General features: G+C 44.5%; 1 protein-coding gene across 3 annotated transcripts in view; it reads right to left on the reverse strand.

Moving 5' to 3' along the window:
- Positions 1–18,251, reverse strand: part of washc5 (WASH complex subunit 5) — a 74,835-nt gene that overhangs the window by 25,674 nt on the left and 30,910 nt on the right. For all 3 annotated transcript variants that reach the window (XM_070888533.1, XM_070888531.1, XM_070888532.1), the window contains exons 17-19: positions 4,417–4,518; positions 3,289–3,468; positions 2,669–2,793 (exon numbers count right to left, since the gene is read on the reverse strand). In XM_070888533.1, the coding sequence (XP_070744634.1) occupies positions 2,669–2,793; positions 3,289–3,468; positions 4,417–4,518 (407 nt within the window). The remainder of the gene's footprint in view (positions 1–2,668; positions 2,794–3,288; positions 3,469–4,416; positions 4,519–18,251) is intronic.

The raw sequence follows: 18,251 nt of genomic DNA on the forward strand, positions 1-18,251 counted from the left end.
GCGCTGGTGCACGGGAGGCGGTGTTGAACCTTGTCAGTGATGTCTGCCCTTGCTGATAATAGACTCCCGAGGTATTGTCCACATTGTCCAGGGCCGCGCGTGGATCTTGATGACTGGGGGGGCAGTGCTGTGTGGCGGGGTCAGATTGGCGGAGGACCTTTGTCTTACAGATGTTTAGTGCAAGGCCCATGCTTTTGTACGCCTCAGTGAAGATGCTGACTATGACTTGGAGTTCAGTCTCTGAATGTGCGCAGGCGCAAGCATCGTCTGCTTATTGTAGCTCGACGACAGATGTTGGAATGGTCTTGGATCTGGCCTGGAGACGACGAAGGTTGAACAAGTTCCCACTGGTTCTGCAGTTTAGTTCCACTCCAGCGGGGAGCTTGTTGAGTGTGAGGTGGAGCATTGCAGCGAGTATCCTGCTTGATCCCGGTCCGGACGTGGAATGGGTCTGTGATGGATCTGTCGGTCAGGATCACGGCTTGCATGTCGTCATGGAATAGGCGGAAGATGGTGACAAACTTTTGGGGGCAGCCGAAACGGAGGAGGACGCTCGATAGTCCCTCGCGGTTGACAAGGTCAAAGGCGGCCATGTACAAGGGTTGGTGCTGTTCCATGCATTTTTCTTGCAACTGTTGCAGCCGTAAAGATCATGTCCATTGTATCCCGTAGTGGACGAAATCCGCAGTGTGACTCCGGGAGGAGTTCCTCAGCCGCAGGGAGAAGACAGTTGAGGAGGATTCTAGCAACAACTTTCCTAGTGGCTGACAACAGGGAGATTCCTCTCTAGTTGCCGCAGTCGGACTTGTCCCCTTTTTTAAAGATGATCACAATTACTGCATTTGAGATCTCCCGGCATGCTTTCCTCCTTCCAGATGAGAGACGAGTCATGCATTCATTCCAATAGTGCCTCTCCGCTATACTTTAGTGCCTCAGTGGGGATTCCATGTGCTTCCATTGCCTTGTTGTTCTTGAGCTGGTGGATGGGCTTTTCTACCTCATGCAGGGCTGGGGTTTTGCTCAGATGGTGGTGGGTAGCATGCTGTGGGATGGAGTCGAGGACACTCGAGTCAAAGGCAGAGTCTCCGTTAAGGAGATCTTCGAAGTGCTCCTTCCAGCGGGTCCTGACTGCCTCGGTGTCCTTGGTCAGCAGTGGGGTGGGGCCTTGGGTGCTTGGGCCATAGGTGGCCATGACTGCGGCGAAAAATCTTCGGACATCATGACTGTCAGCCAGCTGCTGAATCTCCTGTGCCTTCTCCACCCACCATCTATTCTTTAGGTCGTGGGTTTTTTGTTGGACCTCGGCCTTAAGCCATCTGTAATGCTGCTTTGCTACTCCAGAGTTGGGTTGTTGTTTTAGGTTCAGAAATGCCCTGCGCTTACGATTTATTAGCTCTTGGATCTCCTGGTCATTCTCATCAAACCAGTCCTGGTGTTTCCTGGTTGAATGACCAAGCGTCTCTTCGCAGGCACTGGTTATGGAGGCCTGGTCTTACGAGTCCAGCATTAATGATCCGTCATTGCAGTGACCAGCAGTCAATTGAGGCCTCACTCAGGTCTGATTCTCATACTTGTGTTACAATTACTCATTTAAAATGATTGAAGAGTAATTTATTGAGTTCAAATTCAGTCAATTGATCTGCCTGTGGTACATTAGACCTGTAACCAGAAGTCAATTGAAACCACTGATGGGCCCATTTCTTCAGCTGCAGCAATTATTTGAACACATTTTCAGTTTAAATTAGTTTAATTCAGTCACTTCGTCGGTCCCCATTGGCCACGCTTCCGTCAATAATCAATTACGATCGATAACGCTGCTCGATTCCACTGATTCATGGGCCATTTTATGTTCAAATTAATTTACATATGCCTGAACAGAAACTTCACCTTAGCAAAACCGGCGCATCGTCCAGCGCATTCTGGATGCATTTTACCAATTGCGCCCCTAGCGGAAACTCCGGGCCAAAGAATTTATTCATTCTAAAAATTCAGGAGGAGGGGGTGGGGCGGGTGGGGAAAGAACAACTATTTAGGAGCGGAGGAAGTGGTGTTCATACAGTTTGAAGTTGCTGAGTTAGGCTGAGTGGAAAAAGACTACCAGGCCTGCTTGCAAGACAATGTACTGTCTGGAGAAAATGATGTTAAACGTGATTATTTTTGAAGTGCTGGAACTTTAGAAAATTTCATTCCAAGGAATGCAGTGGTTCAATAATGAATAATGGAGGGTACAAGATTAGGGGGTATTCTGGACTCTTGCTCGATTTATCTGCGAGTAAGCCAGGATAATCCTTCCAGTACCTTTCATGGAGAGACTAAATGGATAGAGCAGATTGTACATAACCTAAGGAAGGAGCAGGCTTGATGGGCCAAATGCTTTTTTCTCATTTCACGTCTGTTTTCTAACAAGACCATTTCTTCTATGATTCCACTGCCAAAAAATGGCAAACTAAAGCATTAAGGCTCCCTTATGATACAACATTTAGGTCATAATGCCAATCCTTAGATATTCAAAATCACATCACAATGCTTTGCTTTATGTCTTATCTTTCTGAAGTGTCTGGACACTATATTTTCAACCAGCATTTTGTTGTTATTCTGATCCTCAAACGAAAACAAAGAGGTGCTGAGATCACCAAGGTAAATGGGACACAGATTACAAAACACTCACTTGGGATCGGTGATTCTCAGAATCTCTCTACAAAGCCGACCAATGAACGTCACCGATTCATCTGCCGGTTGGAATTTGGGTATGGGAATGTGCGTGGACTGGTACATGCTCTGCCAGTCTAGAATCTACAGAAAAAAAGAGAGCATCTGTTAATCAAACATGAAAATCTCAGAATCAGAACCTTGCCCTTTACCTAGTTCATCAGCTATCGCTGAAAGGCATTTCAAAGCAGGCCAAGAAAATAATTATGGTATGGTTAAAGATCAAAATCAATTTTGATTGCTAAAAACCCAGAGCATATTTTGGAAAGTGTGTTAATATTCAAAACATTGAAAATAAATAAGTTTATAGAGCACCCAGGAATTCCAACAGATTTCAAAATGTAGCTTCAAGTTGAGAGTGAAGTTGAGAGAATGGAGTTGAGACACACACCTAGCAGTGCCTGTTGCTTTCAGGTGTGTGCACTGCAATAACCTGCCTTGGCTGCAGAAGTGTCAGACCAGGTAGTTAGAAGAAGGGATAACATGACAGGGAAAATAGAGCAGAAGAAATCAAAATATTTTAAAAATAAAAAAATGATACAAGTAGTTATGTTAATTTACATATTCTCAAAACGTTACCTTTGTCCTCAGGAAATTATTGCACTCTTGTTCCACATTGTAGTTGATAATTCGAGACACCTCCTCCTGCCATATTTTCAGCCCGTAGATGCTGACGTAATCTTGTATGTATTCAAATGAACGGTAGAATCCATCCATTGTGGCAGCCATCTCTTTCAGTTTGGGCATCAGTTCACTCGTCTGTGTTAAAAGGAACACGAGCTGTTTGAAGCTTTTAAAACAAACTTTCACCATAAATCAGTCCGATTAACAGCACTTGTCAGCTAGATTGTCAGTAAATTCTTACATACTGTACACTTAAAGCAAGAAATTCTCAAGAATGAGCAAATTAGAATGCAATTTAAAGCCAAGATAATGGCTGTCTGGGGAATCTCGAACCAGGGGTCAAAGTCTCAGAATAAAGGGTAGGCCATTTAGGACTGAGATAAGGAGAAGTTTCTTCACTCAGAGGTTGTGAATCTTTGGAATTCTCTATACCAGAGTGCTGTGGATGCTCATTAAGTATATTCAAGAGAAGTCAATAAATTTTGGGGAATTAAGGGATATGGGGATAGTGCAGGAAGATGGAGCTGAGATAGAAGATCAGCCATGATCGTGTTGAATGGCAGAGCAGGCTTGAAGGGCTAAATGGCCCACTCCAGCTCATATTTCTTGTGCTCTTATAATTCTAAAGTCTATATACAACAGCAGTGGGTTCTATAAAGCATATACAGCCTTCTGAAATAAACATTTCATTGAGCTGCACAATGAGATGCAAGAACAGTAAATGATGATTTCACAGTGCTCGGCTTCCTTTTCCCAGTTGATGGGACTCCACTCAAATGTTAGCTTGAATTTTCTCTTTTCAAACCCATGCAGGGTAGCTTGCAATGTGCCTATAACTTTCATACTCTAGGGTGTCAAAATCCAATGCCACATATATTTGGCGTGAGGCTGTCACACCTTCAGAATACGGAGTGACAGGTCACTGGAGACCAGAACCCTCCCTCCCTGCAACAGTTTTCCCATTTTGTCACAAATCTAACTCCCAGCTTGGTTCTGGACCTATAAAGAAACCCTTCTATTGAGCGCCCAGAAGTTCTGAAGCATTAAGTAGTAATGCTGAGCATAATTGTCACATCTTCTCACCTTAGCTTTAGGGTTAAAAATGAGCCCTTTGTGAAGAGCAAGGGCAACCCTTCTGACCAATTCCTTCCGAATCCCATCTTCTAACAACTGTTTCGGATCCACCTATTTAAAAAAAACAACAAAAGGAAGGGATTTTTAATTCATACAACAGCCACTTTTCAGCAGAGTTCTTCTGAAAAAAGCGGAGAAGCTAAATTTCCCTGAAAATCTGACTTACCCTCAAGCAGCCACTTTATATTAGAAACATAACCGACAAACAAATCTGACTAAATGTCTGGTCAATATATTAGAAAAACAGAGCAAACATGAAAACAATGATGTTGAGAAGTTGAGGGAGAGGGGAACCATATTGAAGGGATTACTTAGTCCAAGAGTGCAAGGTACCGAATTGACATGGGCCTAATATAAATGTGGATATTTATGGATAGTAATGCAACTTTTTCAAATTGCCGGGTTCTTTAACACTCATCAGTCCACCAGCTCCACTGATGAAACATCCTATTTTGAAAAAAATGTATTCTTAAAAATTCTTGGTCCACAAATTTTTTTTAAGCTAAGCTTTTAAAGCAGCTGAACTGAATTACTGGTGTACGGTCTGAATAGCGTTTCTGCTTCAGAAAGCTACCTTTGAAATGTGAATGAAGAAACACTCGTGATTCTGAACATTTCCCCAAATAAAATGCATTATTTAAAATGGAGGTTTTAAAAAAAATTAAATGTATTTTATAACTTTCCCTCTATTTGTATCAATATTCAATCAAAAGGCAACCTGCCTCCAAGCTTCTCTTGCCCTGCAAGTGGTTGTTAGGAAGTGCATGAAAACTGCTTTGCAAATCGCACCCCCCCACCCTTCCCTCACCCCAATCAGTTTTGCCATCCTCCCTGTAACAAAGCACTCAGCTCTGCTGACCACTGCACTATGGTGATCAGGAACTCACTGCAAGAAACTGCCACAAATCCACATACCATCACTAAGTGACACAGTACATTGAAGCTTCAGTGTGCAGAGTTACCCTATAACTAGCTACTTTAGTGGAGCCTATGAGACACGACATTGCCACATTTTGATCTTTCGCTGTTGAGTGTCGTTATAAAACCAGCATCTGCAAGAACGGCCAGATCAGAAAAGCGTTTAATCCAACGTAACACGGTGTGGGAGTACGGCATCATGCAGCCGGGGATGGCACACTGTCACTTTCCCACTGTAAGATGACCAAGGAATAAGAATCATTTAACTGAAACGACAGGACATTGTGAGGTAGTCTCGATTGAATTCTCTCCACTGCAGATTGGAACTAAAACCTTATGAATCGGCACAATAACAGCAGGATCAGAATTTATTCTGAAAAAGCAGATAATTAAAAAAAAACAAGTTTTGTGCTTCACCATCAACGTTAAAATCTAAAACTAGTTACTGTAAGTTACTGTGTAAAGCATAGGATTATGGCTCAAATGCACGTTTTGTCAGTCCGATATGAATTACGTGCATTTCACACATAGTGGGATCCAAAAAGGAATTTGATGCAATCAGCAAGTTTGCTGCTACTGCTGCAAAGAATGCCGAGCCTGGAAAGCTCGCTTCAGAAATTTAAGACATCAAGGCACGACAGGAAATATTCGTCCAATCCCAGTTCAGACCACAATTTGTGGTTCGAAGTGGCAGGATACTGCAAACAGTCTTCTGCTCTTCCGCTGGCTTTTTGTTTCATTTGCCTCACTTAGATGATCCTTTAGATCATTGAACAGGTTCCATTTCCTCTATTAAGCAGATTGCAGGTCATTCAAATCAACAAACTCCTCTTGGTGGTAAAAGTATTGTTTTCCTTTTCTTTTCAACCCTTTTCCACATTACAAAGGGACTGGCTTATCTTTCGTATTTCAGCCCTGAAGAAGAATCGACACCCAAAGCAACCTGTCTATTCTCTTTACAGATACTGATGGACATGCTGTGTTGATTCAGCATTTTCTATTTTGGTTTCAGATTTGAGTTATTTTTCCCCTTTTGATTAGCAAATACATTGACCTCTTCAAAGAGAAACAAGCCAATAGTGCAAGTGAAGCACCACAAAATGCTTCTGATTTGTCCGCAGATGACATTGCAAAAGTGCAGCAAGCACATTCAGTACTCCTATCCAAAAAAATCCAACAAACAAATATGGAGGCACAAGAAGCAACTGTTTACAATGATATTTTTGACTTGTGCTACAGCTCAACCCAAGGCAGCCCACGAAGTTACAACTATGGCGTTCAAGAAAGTGTCATGAGGGAATGAAATGGTGCATGTTAGAAGGACACGGATTTAGCACGGTTCAGGCAGCAAGACAAGCTACTTGATGATTTCTGCAAACCAGCACAGGCGGCGGTAATGAATTAACCCAATTCAAAATTGCAATCTCATTTCCTGGTCTAAGAAATGCCAGACATCAAAAGTGGTATTGACACTTTTTTGATGCAATTTTTGTAGAATCATTAATATTTTGGGGTAAACTAACGTAACGGCCCTAATATTTACGGGCAGGGAACAAAGTAGTATGGAGGAAACCCAGCAAGGTCGGGGACGAGGAGGACCTGTCAAATTTAATGGGAGGACCACATTAACGCTAAGTGTAATTTTACAGGAGAGATTCACTTATAATATTAAAAACTCATGCATATAGCATTCATTTTATGCTAGAGTTAAGCACCAAAAGACCCATTGGTCTTTAAAGTGCATACTGCGTTTGTACTGTAGGCAATTACAATACAGTATTACAGTTCAACTGCTTTGTAATTAAAAAGTGAAATAGCAGAGGCTTTCTCACTCAGTGCCAAGGAAGCCCTTTTGTAAAATTTCAGGATAGGGTCGTGGGAAATTGATGAAGGCTTATGGCCTTATCTTCCTTCAGCTCTCCCCTTCCGTTCTCAATCCAACCTCTTCCAAAACCTTAACCCATCTCCTTGCAACTCGCTCCCACTGCCTCCAGCCACTCCCATGCCAAGCACCAATTCCATTATCGACATTCTGCACAAAATCCCTGGTGCCATGTTCCTATCAGGTTTACATCCTCCTGAACAGGCAGACAGGGCCTGGATTTATCATCATCATCATCATAGGCAGTCCCCTCGAATGAGGATGACTTGCTTCCACACCAAAAGAGATGAGTTCACAGATGTTTCAATGAAGGACCCGATATTCCAGTCCTGAACTCCAGGGGTGGAAGATGCCTGTGTGTGGATTTTAAAAAAATGTGTGGTGACCGTTGCACATCAGTCACCACATAGGCTTGACAGAGCTTTATCCAATGGCAAGGGTTAACCAGGATGACTAGAGACCTGCTCTGCTGCACGGACCTAGTGCGCACACAAATCGCAGTGTGGGCAGGCCCGTGCTGCCCCTGGGCTCTCGGCTCTTCTGGGCCCCGTACCCTCATTTGCTGCACCTCCGCTACGACCTTCCCGCTCCTCTGCTGTGCCAGTTCAAACTCTAACTGGCGACCTGGGCCTTGATGACGTCACCCAGTCGCCCACCTCAAAGTCGTCGCACACTTGGGACGACTCTCGCTGGAAGCTGTAGTGGCATGCTCCAGCTCTTACACTTCCGACCTGCGGTGGTGTCCTCTCGCAGGTCGGGGGGGGGGGGGGGCACGATGTTGCAGGGGTCTGGCGCTCCAGCTCTTTATACTCCCGACCTGCATCCAAAAGACAACGCAGAGCTCCCTCGGTACTGCAGTAAAGTATCAGCCTGGATGATCTGAAGCAGGTCTGACTCACAAGTGAGAGCACATCATACGATTCTCCTCTAAGGGACTGCAGATCCCTGAACAGTGATGATCACAGGTAGGACTATCCCGCACATAACACTGATGCAGTAAGGATCACTGTTTTACTTTTTGTATCGGTCTCTGATTTGTCACACTGCTTGTCCGACATCCAGTGCTGGATGAGCATAAATTCCTCCAAATAAATATTGGGAAGACCAAAGCCATTGACTTTGGTTCCCGCCACAAACTCCACTCCCTAGCCACCGACTCCATCCCTCTCCTTGGCAACCATCCGAGGCTGAACCAGATGTTCGCAACCTTGCGGTCGCATTTGATCCAGAAATGAGCTTCCTGCCGCACATTTGCTCCATTACCAAGACTGCCGACTTCCACCTCTGGAACATTGCCTGACTCCGCCCCTTGCCTCAGCTCATCTGCTGTTGAAACCCTCATCCATTCCTTTGTTACATCTAGACTTGACTATTCCAACGCTATCCTGGCCGGCCTACCATCTTCCACCCTACACAAATATGAGCTCACCGAAAACTCTACTGCCCGTATCCGAACTCGCATCAAATCCCGTTCACCCATCAATCTGGTACCCGTTGACCTATATTGTCTCCCAGACCGGCAATGCTTCAAGTTTAAAATTCTCATTCTTGTTTTTAAATCGCTCCATGGTCTCGCTCCTCCCTATTTCTGTAACCTCCTCCAGCCCTACAATCCTCCAACATCTCAGCACTCCTCCAATTCTGGACTCTTGCGTATCCCCGATTTTCATCGCTCTATCAGAGGCGGCTGCCATGGCCCCAGAGCCCTAGAATTTCCTCCCAAAACATCTCCGCCTCTCTTTCTCTCTCCTCTTCTAAGACACTCCTTAACATCTACCTCCTTAACCAAGTTTTTGGCCATCTGTCCTAATAAATCCTGATGAGGCGCGGTTTAAATTTTGGTTGATGCATGTGATGGGCATTGGGACTTTTCATTACATTAAACAGTGCTATATAAATGCAAGTTATTGATATTGTAGTAAGGCAAGCACAAAAGTCAGCTCTCATAGCAAGCATTCACACTCCCTATGAACCAAAGTGTGACCTCACACACAAAATAAGCTGGGATAGGATGTCCTGCACGAACAATAGGCTCATTTCTTATCTCTTGATTCACGTCACGTCAGAAGATGATTACCATCTGTTACCCTGCAAATTTTCATACCAGCTTAAACTACAAAGCAGGGTTATTTACAAAATAGTGCCATTTACATTAGATTTATAGCCAGTTCTGAAATTCAAACACAGTAGATTTGAAAGGGTTAACAAACAAATCAACTGAATTCCTTCAAGTCTGCTTGCTTTGAAGATCTTTCCAGAAAACAGTTAGACTGACAATTTCTTGTTAAGGATCAGGTATTGCTAACTCAATGGTTACAGTCTTACTCAGAATTACATAGGCACTCTTACCTAGAGTTCGCATCATGCATCAGTCTGCTACAGCGAGGTCAAACCATAAATAACTGATTTAATCAAAAGTGTCCAACCCCTACACTCCGAACAACCTTTGAAATACAATCCTACCTTTTAAAAGGCAACCTGTGATATCAAGACATTGTTCTTGCACAATGTACAGCCAGTTCCATAACACATATACAAAGGTATGCCAATGGACACCCATGGTGTCCGATTAGATTATAAAACTACTTACCATTGATACGAGTTAATTGTTTCTGACACTTAGATGATTGTTAGTAACACCTTATTGACTTGCAGGCGAGCAGCGGCCTGGGAGCAGCGTGGAGGCATGCTACTTCAGGGAACAGCACGAGCTGCGACGGCAGCGAAGAGTGGCGTCATCAAGGTCCAGATCGGTGATTGGAGCATGGGCAGATACAGCAGGAGCGGCGAGGTCGGGGCGAAGGAGCGGCGAGAGACTGTGGAGGGATGTGATCGGGGCTCAGGAGAGGCGTGAGTTCGGGGCCAGGGGCAGCACGGGCCAGCCCACACTGCAGTATGTGTGCGCACTCGGTCCGTGCAGCAGAGCAGCTCTCCAGTCGTCTTGGATAACGGGACTAAAGGCAGATAAATCCCCTGGACCTGATGGCTTGCATCCTAGGGTCTTAAGAGAAGTAGCGGCAGGGATTGTGGATGCATTGGTTGTAATTTACCAAAATTCCCTGGATTTTGGGGAGGTCCCAGCAGATTGGAAAACTGCAAATGTAACACCTCTATTTAAAAAAAGGAGGCAGACAAATAACAGGAAACTATAGACCAGTTAGCCTAACATCTGTGGTTGGAAAAATGTTGGAGTCCATTATTAAAGAAACAGTAGCAGGACATTTGGAAAAGCAAAATTCGGTCAGGCAGAATCAGCATGGATTTATGAAGGGGAAGTCATGTTTGACACATTTACTGGAATTCTTTGAGGATGGAACGAATAGGGTGGATAAAGGGGAACCGGTGGATGTGGTGTACTTGGACTTCCAGAAGGGATTTGACAAGGTGCCACATATAAGGTTACTGCACAAGATAAAAGTTCACGAGGTTGGGGGTAATATATTAGCATGGATAGAGGATTGGCTAACAAACAGAAAACAGAGAGTCACGATAAATGGTTCATTCTTTGGTTGGCAACCAGTAACTAGTGGGGTGCCGCAGGGATCAGTGCTGGGACCCCAACTATTTACAATCTATATTAATGACTTGGAAGAAGGGACTGAGTGCAACGTAGCCAAGTTTGCTGATGATACAAAGATGAGAGGAAAAGCAATGTGTGAGGAGGACACAAAAAATCTGCAAAAGGACATACAGATTAAGTGAGTGGGCAAAAATTTGGCAGATGGATTATAATGTTGGAAAGTGTGAGGTCATGCACTTTGGCAGAAAAAAATCAAAGAGCAAGTTATTCTTTAAATGGAGAAAGATTGCAAAGTGCCGCAGTACAGCGGGACCTGGGGGTACTTGTGCATGAAACTCAGAACGATAGTGTGCAGGTACAGCAAGTGATCAGGAAGGCCAATGGTATCTTGGCCTTTATTGTAAAGGGGATGGAGTATAAAAGCAGGGAAGTCTTGCTACATGCTATGAAAGGTATTGGTGAGGCCACACCTGGAATACTGCGTGCAGTTTTGGTTTCCATATTTACAAAAGAATATACTTGCTTTGGAGGCACTTCAGAGAAGGTTGATTCTGGGGATGAGGGTGTTGACTTATGAGGAAAGGTTGAGTAGGTTGGGCCTCTACTCATTGGAATTCAGAAGAATGAGAGGTGATCTTATCGAAACGTATAAGATTATGAGGGGGCTTGACCAGGTGGATGCAGAGAGGATGTTTCCACTGATGGGGGAGACAAGAACGAGGGGGCACAATCTTAGAATAAGGGGCCGCCCATTTAAAGCAGAGATGAGGAGAAATTTCTTCTGAGGGTTGTAAATCTGTGGAATTCACTGCCTCAGAGAGCTGTGGATGCTGGGACATTGTCTATTTCTGTCTTAAATTTATTCAGTTTCTTAAACGATATTGGGATAAGGAGTTATAGCGAGCGGGCGGGGTTGTGGAGTCGAGTCTATGATCAGATCAGTCATGATCTTATTGAATGGCGGAGCAGGCTCGAGGGGCCATATGGCCTACTCCTGTTCCTATTTCTTATGTTCTTATGTTATTATAACCCTTGCCACTGGACCAAGACCTAGCTCTGTCAAGCCCGTGTGGTGACTGGTGTGCAACGGCCACCACACGTTAAAAAAATCCACACACAGGCATCTTCCACCCTTCAGGATGTAGTTCAGGACCTGGAATTTTAGATCATTTTTTGGCGTGGAAGCAAGTCATCCTCGTTCAAGCAGCCAGGTTCATGACACTGTGGGCGGCTCTGCTGCACAGAAGGGCGGGAAAAAGAGTGAGAGAGCAATAGTGATAGGGGATTCAATTGTAAGGGGAATAGAATGGAGTTTCTGCGGCCGCAACCGAGACTCCAGGATGGTATGTTGCCTCCCTGGTGCAAGGGTCAAGGATGTCTCGGAGCGGCTGCAGAGCATTCTTGAGAGGGAGGGTGAACAGCCAGTTGTCGTGGTACATGTAGGTACCAACGATATAGGCAAGAAGCGGGAAGAGGTCCTACAAGCTGAATTTAGGGAGCTAGGAGTTAAATTAAAAAGTAGGACCTCAAAGGTAGTAATCTCTGGATTGCTACAAGTGCCATGTGCTAATCAGAGTAGAGGGAGCAGGATAGTTAGAATAAATACGTGGCTTAAGCAGTGGTGCAAGAGGGAGGGATTCAAATTCCTGGGACATTGGAAACCGTTCTGGGGGAAGTGGGACTTGTACAAAAGGGCCGGTCTGCACTTGGGCAGGACTGGAACTGATGTCCTGGGGGGGTAACATTTGCTAATGCAGTTCGGGAGTGTTTAAACTAATATGGCAGGGGGATGGGAACCTATGCAGCGAGATAGGGCGAAGTAATATGGAGTCAGAAACAGATGGTAGACAGGTAAAAAGCAAAAGCAAAAGCAATAGTGGAAGGCCGAGTAAACAAAGGCAAGAAACAAAAAGGGCCACACTACATCATAATTCTAAAAGACAAAGGGTGTTAAAAAAAACAAGCCTGAAGACTTTGTGTCTTAATGCAAGGAGTAGTAATAAGGTGGATGAATTAACTGTGCAAATAGATGTTAACAGATATGATGTGATTGGGATTACAGAGACGTGGCTCCAGGATGATCAGGGCTGGGAACTCAACATCCATGGGTATTCAACATTCAGGAAGGATAGAATAAAAGAAAAAGGAGGTGGGGTAGCATTGCTGGTTAAAGAGGAGATTAATGCAATAGTTAGGAAGGACATTAGCTTGGATGATGTGGAATCTATATGTGGGTAGAGCTGCAGAACACCAAAGGGCAAAAAACATTAGTGGGATTTGTGTACAGACCTCCAAACAGTAGTAGTGATGTTGGGGAGTGCATCAAACAAGAAATTAGGGGTGCATGCAATAAAGGTGCAGCAGTTATCATGGATGACTTTAATATGCATATAGATTGGGCTAACCAAACTGGAAGCAATACGATGGAGGAGGATTTCCTGGAGTGCATAAGGGATGGTTTTCTAGACCAATATGTCGAGGAACCAACTAGGTGGGAGGCCACCTTAGACTGTGTAATGAGAGAGGATTAATTAGCAATCTCGTTGTGCGAGGCCCCTTGGGGAAGAGTGACCATAATATGGTGGAATTCTACATTAGGATGGAGAATGAAACAGTTAATTCAGAGACCATGGTCCAGAACTTAAAGAAGGGCAACTTGAGGGTATGAGGCATGAATTAGCTAGGGTAGATTGGCAAATGATACTTAAGGGGTTGAATGTGGATGGGCAATGGCAGACATTTAGAGACCACATGGATGAACTACAACAATTGTACATCCCTGTCTGGTGTAAAAATAAAAAAGGGAAGGTGGCTCAACCGTGGCTATCAAGGGAAATCAGGGATAGTATTAAAGCCAAGGAAGTGGCAGACAAATTGGCCAGAAACAGCAGCGAACCCGGGGACTGGGAGAGATTTAGAACTCAGCAGAGGAGGACAAAGGATTAGGGCACAGAAAATAGAGTACGAGAGGAAGCTTGCAGGGAACATTAGGACGGACTATAGATATGTAAAGAGAAAAAGGTTCGTAAAGACAAACGTAGGTCCCCTGCAGTCAGAATCAGGGGAAGTCATAACGGGGAACAAAGAAATGGCAGACCAACTGAACAAGCACTTTGGTTCGGTATTCACTAAGGAGAACACAAACAACCTTCCGGATATAAAAGGGGTCAGAGGGTCTAGTAAGAAGGAGGAACTGAGGGAAATCCTTATTAGTCGGGAAATTGTGTTGGAGAAACTGATGGGATTGAAGGCCAATAAATCCCCAGGGCCTGATGGACTGCATCCCAGAGTACTTAAGGAGGTGGCCTTGGAAATAGCGGATGCATTGACAGTCATTTTTCAACATTCCATAGACTCTGGATCAGTTCCTATGGAGTGGAGGGTAGCCAATGTAACCCCACTTTTTTAAATAAAAGGAGGGAGAGAGAAAACAGTGAATTATAGACCGGTCAGCCTGACATTGGTAGTGGGTAAAATGATGGAATCAATTATTAAGGATGTCATAGAAGCGCATTTGGAAAGAGGTGACATGATCGGTCCAAGTCAGCATGGATTTGTGAAAGGGAAATCATGCTTGACAAATCTTCTGGAATTTTTGAGGATGTTTCCAGTAGAATAGACAAGGGAGAACCAGTTGATGTGGTGTATTTGGACTTTCAGAAGGCTTTTGACAAGGTCCCACACAAGAGATTAATGTGCAAAGTTACAGCACATGGGATTGGGGGTAGTGTGCTGACGTGGATAGAGAACTGGTTGGCAGACAGGAAGCAAAGAGTAGAAGTAAATGGGTACTTTTCAGAATGGCAGGCAGTGACTAGTGGGGTACCGCAAGGTTCTGTGCTGGGGCCCCAACTGTTTACACTGTACATTAATGATTTAGACGAGGGGATTAAATGTAGTATCTCCAAATTTGCGGATGACACCAAGTTGGGTGGCAGTGTGAGCTGCGAGGAGGATGCTATGAGGCTGCAGAGTGACTTGGATAGGTTAAGTGAGTGGGCAAATGCATGGCAGATGAAGTATAATGTGGATAAATGTGAGGTTATCCACTTTGGTGGTAAAAACAGAGAGACAGACTATTATCTGAATGGTGACAGATTAGGAAAAGGGGAGGTGCAACGAGACCTGGGTGTCATGGTACATCAGTCATTGAAGGTTGGCATGCAGATACAGCAGGCGGTTAAGAAAGCAAATGGCATGTTGGCCTTCATAGCGGGAGATTTGAGTACAGGGGCAGGGAGGTGTTACTACAGTTGTACAGGGCCTTGGTGAGGCGGCACCTGGAGTATTGTGTAGTTTTGGTCTCATAACTTGAGGGACATTCTTGCTATTGAGGGAGTGCAGCGAAGGTTCACCAGACTGATTCCCGGGATGGCAGGACTGACAGATCAAGAAAGACTGGATCAACTGGGCTTGTATTCACTGGAGTTCAGAAGAATGAGAGGGGATCTCATAGAAAATTCTGATGGGTTTAGACAGGTTAGGTGCAGGAAGAATGTTCCCAATGTTGGGGAAGTCTAGAACCAGAGGTCACAGTCTAAGGATAAGGGGTAAGCCATTTAGGACTGAGATGAGGAGAACCTTCTTCACCCAGAGAGTGGTGAACCTGTGGAATTCTCTACCACAGAAAGTTGTTGAGGCCAATTCACTAAATATATTCAAAAAGGATTTAGATGTAGTCCTTACTACTAGGGGGATCAAGGGGTATGGCGAGAAAGCAAGAGTGGGGTACTAAAGTTGCATGTTTAGCCATGAACTCATTGAATGGCAGTGCAGGCTCGAAGGGCCAAATGGCCTACTCCTGCACCTAGTTTCTATGTTTCTCTGTTTCGAGGGACTGCCTATCATGATGATGATGGGCTTGATTGAAGCATATCAAAGTCAGTCAAGGCCAGAAGAAATCCATGCCAGTTTCTCAGCATGCAGTTGTAGAAACTATGTAAACCTGTAAATACCATGTCTAACCACCAGAGGGCTTATTCCCTGGAGTCTCAAGGGATCCCACAATCCCTTGGGAGCACCTGTATATAAGGAGACCTCATAGGCTGGAGGAGCACTCAGATCTGTAATAAAGGACGACGGTCACACCTTACTTTGAGCTTGCAGTATCTAGTCTGACTCTTTATTCAAGACATAACAGAAACCTTCTTAAAGTAGCTTCCTTTAGGTAAAGTAATGTAGTATTAACCATGGACAGAAATGGCCCATTCATAATATTTCAAGATCTGAAACAGAGTTGAAGACTTGCGCTTGGAAAGCAAAAATGCAGATACGTTCGGATTACAAAATTAACCTTGAAAATACATTCAAACCACAAAGTATTGGTAATGATGAGTTCAGGTTCAGCACTCTGCTGTAGAAAACGTGCGCTTTAAAAAAAAGTGTTCCTGGGATGTGGATTTCGCATTTATTGCCCTAGAGAAGGTGGTGGTGAGCCACCTTCTTGAACCGCTGCAATCCGTGTGGGGTACTCCCACAGTGCTGTTCGGGAGGGAGTTCCAAGATCTTGACCCATTGACAATGAAGGAATGGCGATATATTTCCAAGTCAGGAAGGCAGGAGACTTGCAGGTGATGGTGTTCCCATGCGCCTACTGCCCTCGTCCTTCGAGGTGGTAGAGGTCGTGGGTTTGGGAGGTACTGCCGAAGAAGCCTTGGCGGGTTGCACCAGTGCATCTTGTAGATGGTACACACTGCAGACACGGTGTGCCGATGGTGGAGGGAGTGAATGTTTAAGGTGGTAGATGGGGTGCCAATCAAGCGGTCTGCTTTGTCCTGGATGGTGTCAAGTTTTTTCGGTGTTATCGCTGCACTTGTCCAGGCAAGTATTCCATCGCACTCCTGACTTGTGCCTTGTAGATGATGGTAAGATGGCAAGACACTTGCTGCAGAATACCCAGCCTCTGACCTGCTCTTGTAGCCACTGTATTCATGTGGCTGGTCTAGTTAAGTTTCTGGTCAATGGTGACCCTCAGGATGTTGATGTTAGAAACATAGGAACATGAGTAGATCATTCAGCCCCTCAAGCCTCCTCTGTCATTCAATGAGATCATGGCTGATCTGCGACCTAACTCCATATACCCGTCGTTGGCCCATATCCCTTATTACCTTTGGTTAACAGAAAGCTATCAATCTCCGATTTAAAATTAATTGATCTAGCATCAATTGCTGTTTGCGGAAGAGAGTTCCAAACTTCTACCACTATTTGCATGTAGAAGTGTTTCCTAATTTCACCCCTGGGAGATCTGGTCTAATATTTAGACTATATGCCTCTCATCCTAGACTCCCCAACCAGCGGAAATAGTGTTTCTCTATCTACTCTATCTGTTCCCCTTAATATCTTGAAAACTTCAATCAGATCACCCCTTAACCTTCTAAATTCTAGGGAGTGCAACCTTAATTTGTGTAATCTCTTCTCGGTAACAGAACACGAAGTCTGGATATCATTCTGGTAAATCTACGCTGCACTCCCTCCAAGGCCAATATTTCCTTCCAAAGCTGTCGTGCCCAGAACTGCTCACAGTACTCCAAGTATGGTCTAATCAGGGTTTTGTATAGCTGCAGCATAACTTCTACTCCCTTGCATTCTAGTCCTCTAGATATAAAGGCCAGAACTGCACTAGCCTTTTTATTGTCTGGACCTGTTCATGACATTTAAATGATCTATGTACCTGGATCCCCAAGTCTCTTTGGACAGCCACTGTATTTAGCTTTTCACCATTTAGGAAGTGCCCTGTTCTATCCATTTTAGGCCCAAAGCAGATAACCTTACATTTGCCTACATTGAGATCCATTTGCCACAGTTTTGCTCATTCACTTAATCTGTCAATATCCTTTTGTCACTTTATGTTTATATTGGGGGATTCAGCAATGGTAATGCCGTTGAATGTCAAGGGGTGGTGGATAGACTCTCCTTTGTTGGAGATAGTTATTGCCTGGCTCTTAAGTGATAAGTAACTTTCGCACCACACATCAGCCCAAGGCTGAATGTTGTCCAGGGCTTGCTACATCCAGGCACGGACTGCTTCATTATCTGAGGAGTTGCGAATGGAACTAAACACTGCAATCATCAGCGAACATCCCCATTTCTGACCTTATGATGGAGGGAAAATCATTGATGAAGCAACAGAAGATGGTTGGGCCTAGGACACTGCCCTGAGGAATTCCTGCAGAAATGTCCTGAGATGATTGACCTCCAACAACCACAACCATCTTCCTTTGTGCTATGAATGACTCCAGCCAGTGGAGAGTTTTTCCCCTGATTCGCACTGACTTCAATTTTACTAGGGATCCTTGATGCCAGACTCGGTCAAATTCTGCCTTGATGTCAAGGGTGGTCACTCTCACCTCACCTCTGGATTTCAGCTCTTTTGTCCATGTTTGGACAAAGCTGTCATGAGGTTTGGGGCCAAGTGATCCTGTCGGAACCCAAATTGAGCATCGACAAGCAGATTATTGATAAGGG

Source organism: Pristiophorus japonicus, chromosome 1 (assembly GCF_044704955.1).
Source record: "Pristiophorus japonicus isolate sPriJap1 chromosome 1, sPriJap1.hap1, whole genome shotgun sequence".
In the NCBI taxonomy this organism is placed as follows: domain Eukaryota; kingdom Metazoa; phylum Chordata; class Chondrichthyes; family Pristiophoridae; genus Pristiophorus; species Pristiophorus japonicus.